We start from the raw sequence: 15,401 nt of genomic DNA on the forward strand, positions 1-15,401 counted from the left end.
AATATTGTAAAGGGGGCACAGCAAGAAAACATTGGATCAAAGCAGTCTAAAACTGAGGACTAATGAGTTTCCTAATACTGGATGCAAAGTTTTAAGAATACCATCCATCCATTTTCGAAACCCGTTAAATCCCTATGGGGTCACGAGGTTGCTGGAGCCTATCCCAGCTGCTGTTGAGTGAAGAAAGAGTACACTGGGAGGAAACCAGAGAGCAATGCATGCACAGAGAGAACATTCATACTCAGTTTTGAGAAAGCTAATATGAAAATGTTTTATATCTTTTACAGATTCCAGTTGGGTTCATTTTGCATCAGAAACATCCTCATTGGGACCACTGGACAGTTTTCTTCTCCAGATGATCTTACTGATGTATTTTTACATATTACCTTTTATTACCAGTTTATTAATTTCTTTGAAATTTTAAGATTTTCTATTTTTTCCCTAAAAATTTAGTCGAAATCAGCATTTATAAATCTTATTTAAAGTATAAAATGTGTCATCCACTGTATGTATGAATACAAATATATGTATCTATTTATGATTAAGAGTAATTATTATGTAATTATTTACATGTGTATGTTTATCTATTTTACCTAATTTTTCAATCAAGGCTAAATTATCAGCCAAAAATTGGATACATATAAGTGTAGAAGTATATCTTGTTTGTCTTCTTTAGTATTTTCTATTTTGATTACTTTAAATAAACCCATTCTAAAATTTCTGCTCTTATCCTCAGGTGCAGCTGTTTTTTGAATCCATCAGCGAACAGGCGTCTCAGCTGAGAGCCACACAGATCGCTCTGGACAATGTGAAGAAAAACATTCGCTGGATTCAGAGGAATTTGGAAACTCTCAGAAAGTGGCTGAATGAGCAGATAAAATGAAGAGCAGCTGACCAGCACAACAACATGCAATTATTTCTGATTTTTACAAGTAGTTTCTTAAGAAAAGGGTGTTTCACAGCAACAAATAATGATTCTTTTGTACACTAAAAAAAAGGCCAATTTATGCGAAAAAAAACTGCTGGTGGTGACTGAGATGTGTATTTGACAAAGAAAGGAGACTTTCATTCCAGTGCAATGTTAAATTTAGTGATGGACTCTACACCACAAAAACAATAAAATGGGTTTGTTGTAACAACTCGATGTGCATTTTTTGATCTAAGACATGCATAACTTAAGGTGGATTTTGCCATATTTATCTTCATTCCTGGGGGTTGTGTTCTACATCCGGTTTATTTCAGCTCCTACGAATATAAAGTATGATAAAGTTCAAGGTTTATAGAAGGCTGCTTCAGAAAACTCAATTGTTTTGCTCTTAATGTGAAGTATTCATCTTTTAAATAGTTTTAGGGATAAAACAAGATGCTAAAACAGCCAATAGAGTAATAATACACGCACACATATATATGTAAAATTTACATACAAAACAAGATGTAGGTGGGCGTTCTCGCCACGCCCACCACCAGTTTGGTCCAATCAGATGTCAGCATTCTAATTTGATGAGAGGCTGTCAACAGCAGCTTTGGAGAGGGAAAAAGTGCAATTTTCTCACATTACTTCAGTTTCGATTAAACAAATTGTAACGTTTAAGGCTTAAATGTTTTTTCTGTACTATTAGGATGTGTCCTCATACCATTTTAAAACGCATCTATTTGCATTGAAGTTATGGAAATCGGCTAAGTCATAATTGTCAGAAGTTAGCTAGTCCTAAGATAGCTTCTACGTAGTTAGCTAACGGTTGTACAGTGGAGCTGCTGTTTACTGTGTGCGGTAGACCGAGCCGGGCGGTGAGGCGCTGTAACACCACCCCATCTGTTGAAGGTCCTTAAACCAACACGTTTTCCAGCGTTTTGGACTCGTGGAGGCCTTTGACGCGGTTTCGACATGGATTTGTTTGGAGGGAACAGCTCAGGTAAGAACGGAGCACGATGCGTCCAGTATCGGGGGAGCTAACAGCAGCAGCAGGCCGGCTAATAACTCCAGGGACACTGGAAGCAACCTCACTGACAGTGACATTCATTCGAGGACACATGTTGAGAAGGGAGGGAACGGCAAAAACAGTTTAAAAGCTGCTCGGTGTTCTCAGGGCGACGAGTTTGTTTTATGTTGTGATGCTAACTAATCCTTGGTGTCACTTCAGAAGGTCTTTAGTGAGTCCATAACATTTTACCGTCTCTATTATCTATAAAATATACTGAGAAGATAGCAACAACACACGTTTATGACAGCATAAACAATTGAATGGTTATCTTTTATGTCTTTCTTTTCTAGTTTAATGGGGGAAAAATCAAGCTGTGTGTTCAAATTGAGTCAAGCTACCAACCAATTATCATCTCCTCTGTGCCTGCAGACTAAAAAGGGATTTTTAACCCAGCATCACACCAAATTGTCTTTAAACAGGAAGAAAGTTCTTTATAACAAATCTCAGCGGTTTGACTTCCTCATTTAGTCGACAGTGACTTTGTGACATTCATTGCAGACTTTTACAGTCTCATTGTGTTAATAACATACATTAATTTTATTTTGAGATACTTTAGGAAAGTAATCAACCTATAGTAGAGTAATAACTTAGCATTCTGCACGAGTTCCTGCTTAAAATTGCAGATTATAAAAAGCTAAGCTAAGCATCTGTTCAATAACACCAAATGTGGGGTAATAAAAGCGTTCACTAAACACACAGTCCATAAAAAATATGCTTTAACTATTTGTTTGCACAAACCCAACATAAAATCTTGTCTAAAGGAAATTTGCAGAAACTTCTGTAAAAGAGCGTCGTATTTGTCGCTTTTACTTTTATTGAATGTTGTAATTGCATCAACCTTATACTGAGTGGATGACTAGTTAAACCTATTTGTCTCTGTGTTGTGTTTTTGTCATAAACTCCTCTAAACAGTACACGGTATCTAAGTACTTAGCTTCTGGCTATTAATAGACGCTCATACCACAGTAATGTCTGTCCAGACAGTGAGACTGTGTTGCAGTCATATTAGAAACTCTGTGCCGAGCTAACAATAGCCAAAAAATCACTACTTCACGGAGTCGCAGTCCTGCTATTGAGCACTCACTTTACCTACTTTCCACTCTTCCTCTCCTGTAAATAATGAGTGTTTTTCCATATCCACTGTAAGTGTGTGGATCGATTGTGAGGCAACAAAGCAGACATCTACTCCTTCCCGGCTTGGGTTATTCAATTAGGAAGCTCAACGTGCCTCTGATTGTTCGGAGAATTGCTGAAGGAAGAATGTGGATGCTGAAAAGCGGAATGAATGCCTGAAAACAAGGCTCCAGTCTTGTCAGAATGCTGAAGAAGCGGCACGTTTTGAGGAACCGCAGGCTGCTGTACTCCGCAGTCTGTGAAGACTTTGAATGTTCGTTTCATTTCCGAGCAAAATCTGCAACAGCTTCCTCATTTGATTGACTTTATCGGAGCCAAAATGTTGATTAAATTCATAGAGAGTTACAAAGTTGAAAGTATGAGAACTTTATAGATGAAGCCAACTTGAATAACCTGTTTTTGTAGGTCAAGGAGCCACTGATGATGAATGGCGTTCTGACAGAAACTTACAGGAATGAATTCAGATGTTGCATGTGACTTTAAATTCCTTTAATTACTACTCTCAAGCTGCTCATCCTACTTTGCATCAGTGTGTTTTTCATAGAAAGATGGATCAAAACCTTCCAACTCTCATCTGTATCCACAAACAAGCAAAGCAAACGAAGGAGAAGAGTTACTGATACCACTGAAAGTGAGATCATGTTTATGTTAAAGTATACAGGAAGTAAGAGCATTTCCTCATACCGTGAAAACAAAGAGAGCACAAGATGCTAGTACTCTGCTCAGCATTAAGAATGCAAGCCAGAAAAAAACCTTATTTATACCTATCGAAAAGCGGGTTATCTTCTAACTAGATGTATTTTTAACCATTAACGATGGCATTATTTTGTGTGGTTAACTTATGCAACAAAAGCTAAGGAGCTACAACAACAGATTTTGTGTAGCACCCCTCTAATCATCTTTTTATTTGTTGTAAAAGTGTTCCCAGTGGTCTTTTAATTATGATTTATCTGTTTTTATCCATTTTTTTTAAAGTGTCATTTTCTAGGACATATTCTGCAGGGCAGCAATAGTTCGTTAGAAATTCACATCTGAGTTGTGGACAGGACTGTTGGTGTGGAGTAAACCCACCCCCACATCCTGTCACCCAATTATTTACACTTTCTAATTCTAGCCTCAACCTAACATTGGTTGTGCAACAAAAAAAACTGAAGCAATTTTGGAGCTTTCAAGTCATATAGTTGTAAGCCAGATGTCAGCTCAGACGAGAAAAACAAAGACGTACATGAATCTAGTCACCTACAAGTGGATCCATCAGAATGAAGCAGAGTAGAGAACTTGTGACCTGCTGATTCACAACAATTTTCTATAATATTTAGTCACAAGGAGGCCAAAATAAATAGTTCTTGACATCTGCAACAAAAGTTGTTTGTATTGTAGGAGCTAAAGAATTGTTTCAAAAATGGGGTCCATGTTTAATCAAAGATTAAAAAAATAGAATAAAAGTGTTGTAAATGATGGTAATTAATGGTCTCTTCTGTGTGTTTGCAGAGAGTGCTAACCTGCCAAGGAACATGATCGAGAACAGCATGTTTGAAGAAGAGCCAGATGTGGTGGATTTGGCCAAGGACTCTGCAGCATTTCCTGTATGCCACATTTTATTTTTTTGTGTCCTAAACAGAAACTTTATTTATTTCATGAATCACCATCACTCATGGGATAATCTCTTAGGCTGATGATGTCAGTCACACATTCAAAAATAAAGTGTAGGACACTTCAGTCACGTCCTGAGGTTATAAAGGATGCTAAAGATGGCCACGACCCGTGATGCCTTCACAGGCCGTCGGACAGAAATGCTTCTGCACTTTTTTGAAACAAATCCACCACATATGCTTTTAGAATATTTGGCCAATCCCACAAGAGGATTTGTTTTTTTCAAATAGATGTCTGCTTTTTTTTTTTTTAGCATCAAAGCAAAAAAAAAAAAAGGTTCACAGTAAGATGGAAATTATTTTAATGTTTTTTAGTGACTTGTTTTTAATTTTCAGTACAAGTTTGTGAGTCTGAACTTCATTTCTCTAATTTGTTTTCCTTGATTGCTGAATGAAGTCTGCTCTTTATTAAACGTTTTTTTTCTTTACTTCCTGTCTTTGATCTGGGAGAGATTCCTATTAATAACATGGGAAATGATTTGAAGTTTCATCGTCGACTAACAGTGTTCTGTTCACGCTCCCTCCAGACCTTTCCTGCTCTCGACCCGGACGAGATCACGTATGAGCCTCGCAGCTCCCGCTTACTGGTGCGAGGTCTGGGGGAAAACGACATGGACGAGGATGAAGAGGACTGCGAGTCCTCAGCTCGCCTCCTCGGCATGTCCTTCATGAACCGGAGCTCTTCTCACAGACCCAGCTCTTCTCCTTACACCAGACAGTCTCCGTCCAGGTAACACGGCCCGTCTTTCGGATGCAAATCGCTGTTTTCATAACAGTTAGTTTAGTGTGCGAAGTCTGGTCTGTAAGCAGGATTATATATTTAAGCCAAGTTAAAAATGTATTTACACAGACACTAGCAAAGCTTTCTAAACCTGGGTGGAAAAGAAAACAAACTAATTGCTGTAGATGGAAATAATAAAGACACAAAAACAGGAAATCGAATCAAGCAGCTCTGAGAAATACAGTTTCACAATAAAATGTATATACTGTTCCCTCTAGATTTTTCTCATTGCAATTATGCTTTTGTGAAAATGTTCACATCTGTCTGAAAAAAGTGAATGAAGTGTGTTGTGAGGAGTTTTTTCAGAACATAACTCCCACAACAACGGAGCAAACAGTGGAGCAAACAGTGGAATGAATTAATGAATTAAAGTTTTTAAAATTTGAAAAGTGCTGATCAAACGTACAGTATGATTCAGTTTAAATGTGTGTAAATAGTAGTTTACATTTTTCGGTCAATATTTGTTTACTCCACTACTTCTTATTACACTTGATTCTATTAAGAAAACAAAAGTAAGGCTCAATTTTTTCTTTTTTTTTTTGGTTCAGGTCATGTTCTCGCCCCTCAGCCCGTACCTTGATCGTATGTGTGCTAATCCTGGTAATTGTGGCTTCTATGACAATGGTACTGTACTTCCTGCCTGGCTGCACTTTTACCAAGGTAGGAATAATTCTTAGTTCCCTTAACAGTGAAGCTGAATCGTTTTTTAGTCTGACTCTCGTTGGTCTGTCTCTTATCATCCCTCGTTCCTCCTGCAGGACGGTTGTCCTAAACCGAATAAGACGGCTCCTCTGGAGCTGATCTATCCTGTGTCCACCAGTGGAGAGCTGTTTCCGTGGACACAGCTCCGCCTACCTCAGAGCATACATCCTCTCAGCTATGAGCTCACTTTGACCCCCGACCTTGACAACATGACCTTCACTGGCATAGCTGTTATAAACATGTCTGTGCTGCACAAAACAAACCGCATTGTCCTGCATGGTGCAAATCTAAACATCAGCAAAGCTACTTTCAAGGTGAGACTGAAATGGCTTTTTTTATATCTACTTAATTTTGAACACTTTTGTTTGTCTTTTGACAACAAATATCTCCTGGCTTATAGATTGGTGACGGGCAGGCCAGAAATGTTACAGTCCTGGAGTATAAGCCTAAACAGCAGATTGCTGTAAAGTTCACAGAGGACTTGAAAGCAGACCAGTTCTGTGTTTTGACTCTGACTTACTCCGCCAATCTCTCAAGCACATATGATGGTTTCTACAGCAGCTCCTACACTGATAAAAGTGGAAAGAAACAGTAAGTTTGGCCGGAAGCTGTTTTTAAATTCAGTTTATAATCTAATCACCAATGTAACGTTTTTGCTGAAGTGCTGTTGATAAAGTTGGCTACTATCAAATGAATGATTCTCTATTGATTCCAGCATTCTGGCAGCAACACAGTTTGAGCCACTGTCAGCCCGGAAGGCCTTCCCTTGTTTCGATGAGCCCGCTTTCAAAGCCACTTTTCTGATCAAAATCAACAGAAAAGAAAACTACACCACTCTATCCAACATGCCTCAGGTACTGGAAAACTCCTGTTTGGATTTGTAAAGTAGCAATTTAAAGACCCCACTGTTTTTTTTTTTAAATAATGTCTCTATAAATCTATAGACTTGTCATAAAAGAAGTGCATCCTGTCATATTTGTGCTTCTGTGTCATTATGTCGAGTTTGACAAAAATAATTTAGTCAGCCACCAATTGTGCAAGTTCTCCCACTTAAAGACGAAATAGGCCTGTAATTTTCATTACAGGTTTCCCTTAATTATGAGAGACAAAATGAGGAAACAATTTCAGAAAATCACATTGTCTGATTTTTAAATAACTTATTTGTAAATTAACAACTCAATAATTATACCCTTTATATATTTTACCCCCTTTATATAACCATTATTGGCAATGACAGCGGTCAAATGTTTTCTGTAAGTCTTCACTAGGTTTTTACAAACTGTTGCTGGTATTTTGGCCCATTCCTCCATGTAGATCTCCTCGAGAGCAGTGATGTTTCGGGGCTGTTGCTGGGCAACAAGGACTTTCAACTCCCGCCAAAGATCTTCTATGGGGTTGAGCCACATAGGACTTCCATAATTGCTGGCTGGCATAATACATTTTTGTATTAAAAAATTGTCCCTTGACTGGTTTTAAGACTCGGTAGCTAAAGACTAAGGCGACAGTCAGGCTTGGTAAACACCAACTGTAGAAAACTGTAGCCCTACAGCAGATGAATTTTGCAACTATTATATTTTTTGTTTAAAATGTCCCAACCATCTCTGTAAGAAAACTTTATTTAAAGAGTTGTTCTCTACATTGACTGAACTATTGGTACAATTTGAATGCTTTTATAGCCACACGTTTTCTATCTTTATCTACCTTTGTCTCTTTCTTTGGTCAACTTTAACTAATGGAGGCAGCTGTTGACTACTTATAATCATCCAGTGCATCCAACCCAATATGGCAAAGTTCCCACCTCCTTACTGGGAAGATTAGCAGCTACACAGATGGATACCAAAGTGCTTGAAAACAATGTTCTAACTTTTCTCAGACTGAGCGTAACAACAGCAGCTTAAGACGAGGTTCATATTGTTCCAAAACTTTAATAATAACCCCCTTTATATTATGTGTTTCAGACCCAAAGCAGGCTTCTCCCCAGTGGGCTTTTCCAGGATGAGTTTGAAAGGACCAGTGTTAACATGAGCACATACCTGGTGGCCTTCGTTGTTGCTAACTTCTCACCTGTCAACACAAGTGTTTCAGGAACCTTGGTAGGTCTAATGGACACCTTAGCTCTGGGTTTAGACTGTACATTCCTCTGTGCGTCACACCTGCATTAATGCTCTAGCACACACATCCCTGCACTTGTATACATTTTGTGTGACTGTGTGCTGGTTTCAGGTGTCTGTGTACTCCGTGCCCGAGAAGAAAGAGCACACCGAGTATGCTCTGGAAGCAGCGTCCAAACTGCTGGAGTTTTACAACACTTTCTTTGAAATTAATTACCCACTCAAGAAGCTCGGTGAGCAGACAACTGCACAAGTCCTACCTCTTCCTATTCCAATATTTTTAAAACTCTTTCTAAATCTTCTTTTGTCAGACTTGGTTGCCATTCCGGACTTCCTGGCAGGAGCAATGGAGAACTGGGGGCTCATTACTTTCCGGGAGACCACCTTATTGGTGGGCACAGATTCCTCCCCTCTGGAAAAACAAGTAGTCGCCTCCGTTGTGGCGCACGAGCTCGCACACCAGGTAGTGTTTTCATCTTTGAAGCTAACATGGAAGGAGTTGCAGTTGCTCATCCCACCTCTGACTGCAGTGGTTTGGAAACCTGGTAACCATGAGGTGGTGGAACGACCTGTGGCTCAATGAAGGCTTCGCTACATACATGCAATATTTCTCACTGCAGAAAGTGTTTCCTGAGCTCCAAGCTGTAAGTAAACAATGCAGAAAGAAACTTTTTATTCCCATGGACATTTTTTTTTAAATAAAAAAGCCTTTATTGTACTTGCAGGAAAATTTATTTCTGTCAGTGCGATTCCGAGTCATGGACAAAGATGCTCTAAACTCCTCCCACCCCGTGTCAACTGCAGTTGTTACACCAGAACAAGTGGAAGAGATGTTTGATTCAGTTTCCTACGAAAAGGTACATTTTTTCTTCATATATGTGCTTTGAACTGGCTTTAGTTTGTTACTGTAGTGAGAAAAACTTAGTTACACTTTAAATTAACTATATAAAAAATGCTTTGTTTGTGTTTAAAGGGTGCTTCTATTCTCCTGATGCTCAACGCTTCACTGCCAGGAGAGCAGCAGTTCAGAAAGGGCATCATTCAGTACCTCACACAGTTCAAAGGCTCCAACACTGAAACCAACAACCTCTGGGACAGCCTCACTCAGGTGTGGATGTGCGCTCATTCTTTTATATGTTGTGACTCACTTTGTTTTTTTATTGTATTGACATTTATGCAGTTTTTACAAGTGGACAGTAAAGGTAGACTAGAAAAGTTGCATGGCTTTTAAAACTATAAATAATGTATGCCTTACTTTTTTTTTTTTACCGACACTTTTTATTTTAAGAAACAAAAACAAATTGTCTTTGACTGTTTTGTTCTTTCAGGTTAAATAAAAGTGTCATATTATTTTTATTCATGGCTTATTTGCAGGGCTGTGAAAAAAAAATCTTTATCATGTGTCAATTGCACATTCGTTTGCATCAAAGAGGATGACATCAGTCTGTTCAGAGCGGCCTCAATGCTCCAAAATTACTCGCCATTTTTGTCGCTCCGATAACGTTAGATTTAAAGTGTGAGGGTCTGTAAGCAGAGAGCTCTCAGTTATGAGTGACGGGAAGGTGGGACAGGGTTACTCTGCTTCAATAGTCCCGCCCACAACTCAGAGACACATTGCTAAGGAACTCCTACTGTTCTGCAGAAAATATGTCCTAGAAAGTTTTTTTTTTTTAAATTATGGCTAAAACATCATCATCATGATTAAAAGAGCACTGGGAACAATTTTTAGATCAGAAGATGATTAGAGTGGGACTTTATCAGTCCAGAAAACTCTTAGGTCTTTACTTCAGTTTTTCTAGTAAAACAACAGAGTTTTTAGAAGTAAACTAAGAATAAATAATATATATTTATTTTATTTTACATACTGTTCTTGTATCAAAGAGCTTTGGCATCTCACTTCAGAGTACCAGCGTGAACGCCATGTTTTAGGTTTGATTGCTGTGTTTTCAGGTTTCAAACCCGCACCAGAACGTGTCAGAAATGATGAGCTCCTGGACGTCACAGAAAGGATTTCCTTTAGTCACCGTGAGCCGCAAGGGGGACGAGGTGACCCTCACACAGGAGCACTTCCTCCTCACCCCCGCCGACGCCTCTCAGACCTCCAGGTGGGGTTTCTTTAAAACGCACACGGATCACAGACTGGCAGCACAAACCTGACTGTGATGTGGTTCCGTTTAGCCTGTGGGACGTCCCGGTGACGTACGTCAACGACAGCTGCAGTGTGGCTCCTGAGTGTCGGCAGATTTTCTTTCTGAAGTCCAAGTCAGGTAAAAACACCTACCTGAGGAAGGGATTTGAGTCATGTGTTAAAACATTTTTCCTCTCTCATTTCAGCTACTCTTAAGGTGCCAGAGAGTGTGAAGTGGCTGAAGCTGAACTATCAAAACACGGGCTACTACATAGTTGACTATGGAGACGAAGGCTGGACTGCTCTCATCAACGCTCTGTCTGCAAATGTTAGCATCCTCACACATGAGGACCGGGCCTCGCTCATACACAACATGTTTGCTCTCTCCAGGTATAGATGACACCACAAACAACCTGTTGACAACACTTTCTTAAAATCCTCATTGACTTTTGTGTTTGACAGACAGGGACGCGTTTCCTTTGAACGCGTTCTCGGCCTGTTGAACTACACATCCAAAGAAAGTGAGACGGCTCCTGTGACCGAGGCTCTGCTCCAGCTCAGTAACATCTACAGGCTGCTGGAAAAAAGACAAGAGTTTGATCTTGTGTCTTGCGTGAAGGTAAAACCCATTTTAGTACACCCTCACATTATCTCTTTTAGAAAGAAAGGAGGCATTTTAGTGGCCCCTGATATCAAAGATCGTTTGGAAACAAATCTAAGTATTTACCTTCATCAAAACAGAAAAACTTTTTCATTGGACATCACCGACAAACCCTGTTAAACTTTATTTTAGTTATTGATTAAATATTTGAATTGAAAAGCAACATTTTTATTTTTTTACTTTTTAGGTTTATTAATAAACTTTTTGTAATTTTGCTTCACTGATGGAGGATTTTATTTTCTGAACTTCAACAGAAGTACATTTTGGATCATTTTGGTGCTTTGATGGACAACCAAACCTGGGACGAAGAGAAGAGTTTGTCCAAACAGGAGCTGCGCTCAGCCCTCCTGAGTATGGCCTGCAGGCTGGAGAAAGAAACGTGCACCCAGTCAGCCACAGACCTGTTCAAGCAATACGTGTCAAACCAGACCCTGCGGTAAGAACAAGGGAATCCCGCGTTGTCAAGGTTGTGACCAGGATATGCTCAAAACTTAAATCTTTTTTTTAACACAACAGAGCATTAGGGCCAGTTTACAAAAAAAATAAATTGCAACTTTGAATCTCGTCAATTAAAAAAAAAGTTGTAACTGTTAAATTGAGAATAAAGTCGTATATTTATGACTTAAAGATTCATAGGCTAAATGACTTTATGACTTTAAATTTTGTAAATTTGTAGGAAAAATTGTCATAAATTTATGGGTAAAAAAGTCAGAAAATTATGAGAAGTTTTTTTTTGTGTGAAAAAAGTCATAAATTTGAGATTAAAAAAAGTACATTTATAAGAAAAAATAAAATTTATGAGAAATAGTCATAAATGTAAAATAAAATAATTCATAAATTTACGATAAAAAAGTAATACATTTACAAGAAAAAAGTCACAAATTTATGAAAAATAGTCATAAATGTAAAAGAAAAGAATTCATACATTGAAGAAAAAAGTTATACATTTCTGAGAAATTAAGTCTTAAATATATAAAAAATATAGTAATATATTTATGAGAAAGTTGTAAATTTACACAAAAAAAACAAATTTACGTGAAAAAAGTCATAAATATATGAGATAAAAGTAATACATTTACAAGAAATACAGTAAAATTTGTGAGGAAAAATTCTTAAATTAAAAAAAAAATTATGCATTTATGAGTAAAGAACCAAAGTTGTCTTTTTGTCAGAGCCATTCTCAAAGATGAAAGACATGGAGCATCTTGTGAAGCTTTATTTCCAGATCAGTGTCAAAAACAAAGAAATTCTGAACCTTTTAGCAACTTAAAATCAAATCATTATCATGACTTTCTTGAGTTCTGTTGTAATGTGGAGTTTCATATTTAAAAGAAAGAGCTCAGAGACACACGCTTGCAGGACCACCACTTTATTCTACCTTTTCGATTCACATACCCAAAAAGCCAGAGCTGTTGGAATTACACATATTTAATGTAACATTTTTTAAATGTTCACTCTTGAAGGATTCCAGGAGATCTGCAGCAAGTTGTCTTCTCAGTGGCTGCACAGTCCCGAGCGGACTGGTCCATTTTGTACGACAAGTACAAACAGTCCACCGTGGATGCAGAGAAGCGGAACATGCTACTCGGCCTCGCGTCCACTCAGGACACGCAGCTTGTAGCAAAGTAAGAAACTCCGACTACATGACGAGGGTTAGAAACGCTTTAACTAACCTTTACCGTGTCTGTGCAGAATTCTTAATGAAGGTCTGAAAGGGGACGTCATCCAAACCCAGGAGCTGCCTTTGATCATCAGCACCGTTTCTAGAGGCTTTACAGGCTATCTGTTTGCATGGGATTTTGTCCAGGTCAACTGGGACCGCCTCATAGAGAAGTGAGTCCGTCCCATCAAAGGAGTTAAAGTTTTAACTCAAAGCAGCATCTGAGGGTTGATTCCTTTGCCTTTTAGATTCCTTGTGGGCTCGTTTGCCATCCAGACGATCATCAAATCCGTAACCTCACAGTTCTCCACACAAGCACATCTCGATCAAGTACGCTTTCAAGCTATATACTGATGAGAGCGTCAGCTATGGTTGTGATCTTGATCTTTGATGTGTGTTTGTGCAGGTGAAGGCCTTCTTCTCTGGTCTGAAGGAGCGCGGCTCTCAGATGAGGAGCGTGCAGGAAGCTTTAGAAACAATCAGACTGAACCAACGCTGGATGGAGCGGAACCTGCCCACTCTTCGAGAGTCGCTCACAAAAATCCAGTCTCAACCCGAGAAACAAGCCTCTGGGATGTCCCATTAAGATGGTGAAATACTTGCACTATTGTGGGGTTGTCTCAGAAGTCCCAGCATCCAGATTGGAGTGGTAATCAGTGGTGGGCAGGGTGCTGGATCCGTTTATTTGAGACTCCTCCTGAAAGTTGTACTTGATCGCTCAGGGTGGCTCTGGCTGTGTGTCTGACAGTGGGTCGTCGGGCAAAACACACACCCTCCTCTTGTTTTATGCTGTCGACCAAAACTCGCTGGCAGTTTTCATCTAAACTTCATGCCAGAGCAGACAATCACGCTCCAGATAGATTCCTTTATTCCAGCTAATCTCGAGCACTGCGCCACTCCAAAATCCAGTGTCCGCAAATGTCATTATTCTTCAAGTTACATGCAGAGATGCAGCTGTCAGGGTTTCCTCAACAAACTGAAAAAGTGCTCAAAATACTCCTGTAAGCTGAAGCATTTGCTCGTCGTGGTTGGGCTTGACTATTCGCTGGCATAAAATACCAAACTGGACATCAATTGAATGTATTGATAAACCTTCCCACTGTGCACCGTAGTGGATGTACCGACAACCAGTGCAGGTTAAAACCAACAACAACCGTTGTGTCTTAGAGAGCAGGCAGCGCACACTGGAACCAAATGGCCATTTTTTTTTTCTTTTCTTCAAGCCATTAAAAAATAATTTTATCTCTAACCAACATGTTTTCTTTTATTTTTGCCAGTTGTGGAGAAACTGTAGAGACTTTTCGATGCTCCATATGCTTGTAAATTGTAATTATAGTGTAAATATTGGTAACTTGAAATACAACCTGCTTTTGGATTTGTTGTTTTAAACATTGTGAAGTATTTAAAGGTTTGTTTTTTGTTGTTTAGATGGATTCTAGAGGAACTGACAAAAATTCAGGAGATTTTTTTATGTTCTGGGTTTAAACATATATTTCTTGCTGAATGTTACATTATAAGGGCTAGTGTCCAAAGTAAAGGATCCACATTAAAAAGTCTGTTCTGAAATTCAGCCTCAATATTAACCATGCTCTTGCCACTCCTCAGATTGTTTTTTTTGCCACATTTGCCAAGGACAGATGTACATTTAAGGTGGTTCCATGTTGAGTTCGTTCAGCTTGCATAAATTTCAGCTTTTAAGGTCATAATTTGCGTTTGTCAATCCGAGAATGTGTTTATAACAAGTGCCATTGATTGTTACTGACCGATCTGCAGCTTTCTTTGATTACTCCATTCAGTTCTGAGGTGAACGTTTGATTGGTGAGATGGGAGTTCATTTACAAACAAACATGCGTGGCATCAACCACACTTCAGGGGGATAGAACAAAGACAAAATGAATGCGTATTCATTTGTAGTGGTTGAGTTTCATCCAGAATGTAGACTTTCCAAACCCCAGCATTTATTTTAGTCCATGTGAAGCTTTGAAAACATGTTTTCTTCTGTTTCCAAGTTGCATCGTGACAAAAGTCGTGGGGAATCATGTCGAGTCCATTATATTGGTATTATTTCCTTTGCACTGAAAAACCGGCACAGAAAGGCTGCAGAGATGTTTTGGTTCGGCTCTTCATTTGAGCAAACTCACATAAGCTAACTTTTGAATTAGATTTTTCTCATGGTTCCCCAAGGTTCTTTTGTTGATCTTCTGTTAATATGCTTTAATCTTGTTCGTTTACTGACACAAAACTGAAATTGCTTTCAGTGAATACACTCCAAATAAAGTTCAGCTTCACCCAGACTCTCCTCACTTACTTTGTTACTACTTCCACTGTGACTTGAATTCACAATACTTGTCATTAATTAGAAGCCTATTTACAAAAGCTATTTTTTTAATTATTTTTGTGTAGAATAGTGGTTTGATTGTTTTAACCTGAAAATTCAACCTGTCCAACAAAAACCATCTTTAAACCACCACTAGAGGGCACTCTAGTTGTGGAAGTCTTACTTTGATGCTTTCTATTTCTTTAAATTTAATGTAATAGTTAAATTCAACCATACCATTTATGTTTTTTATTTACGTTGCAAAAGTATTTA

At 38.7% G+C, this 15,401-nt stretch overlaps 2 protein-coding genes across 4 annotated transcripts in view; both read left to right on the plus strand.

Annotated features, from left to right (window-relative positions):
- The window catches only part of erap2 (endoplasmic reticulum aminopeptidase 2), a 9,121-nt gene extending 7,982 nt beyond the window's left edge, over positions 1-1,139 (plus strand). For all 3 annotated transcript variants that reach the window (XM_024275190.2, XM_024275189.2, XM_024275191.2), the window contains 2 exons: positions 288-369; positions 737-1,139. In XM_024275190.2, coding sequence (XP_024130958.1) covers positions 288-369; positions 737-883 — 229 coding nt within the window. In that variant the 3' untranslated portion in view covers positions 884-1,139. The remainder of the gene's footprint in view (positions 1-287; positions 370-736) is intronic.
- Positions 1,140-1,500: 361 nt separating this feature from the next.
- On the plus strand, positions 1,501-15,105 carry LOC112148247 (leucyl/cystinyl aminopeptidase). The gene is made up of 22 exons (XM_024275188.2): positions 1,501-1,913; positions 4,608-4,702; positions 5,296-5,498; positions 6,098-6,209; positions 6,308-6,565; positions 6,652-6,842; positions 6,967-7,105; positions 8,210-8,344; positions 8,475-8,595; positions 8,674-8,825; positions 8,893-9,006; positions 9,088-9,219; positions 9,336-9,470; positions 10,313-10,467; positions 10,541-10,629; positions 10,697-10,880; positions 10,953-11,109; positions 11,406-11,587; positions 12,615-12,776; positions 12,844-12,984; positions 13,060-13,141; positions 13,218-15,105. The coding sequence occupies exons 1-22, from the start codon at positions 1,886-1,888 to the stop codon at positions 13,395-13,397; spliced, it is 3,147 nt and encodes a 1,048-aa protein (XP_024130956.1). The 5' UTR covers positions 1,501-1,885; the 3' UTR covers positions 13,398-15,105.
- The last annotated feature ends 296 nt before the right edge of the window (positions 15,106-15,401 follow it).

The sequence above is a fragment of the Oryzias melastigma genome, linkage group LG9 (assembly GCF_002922805.2).
Source record: "Oryzias melastigma strain HK-1 linkage group LG9, ASM292280v2, whole genome shotgun sequence".
In the NCBI taxonomy this organism is placed as follows: Eukaryota; Metazoa; Chordata; class Actinopteri; order Beloniformes; family Adrianichthyidae; genus Oryzias; species Oryzias melastigma.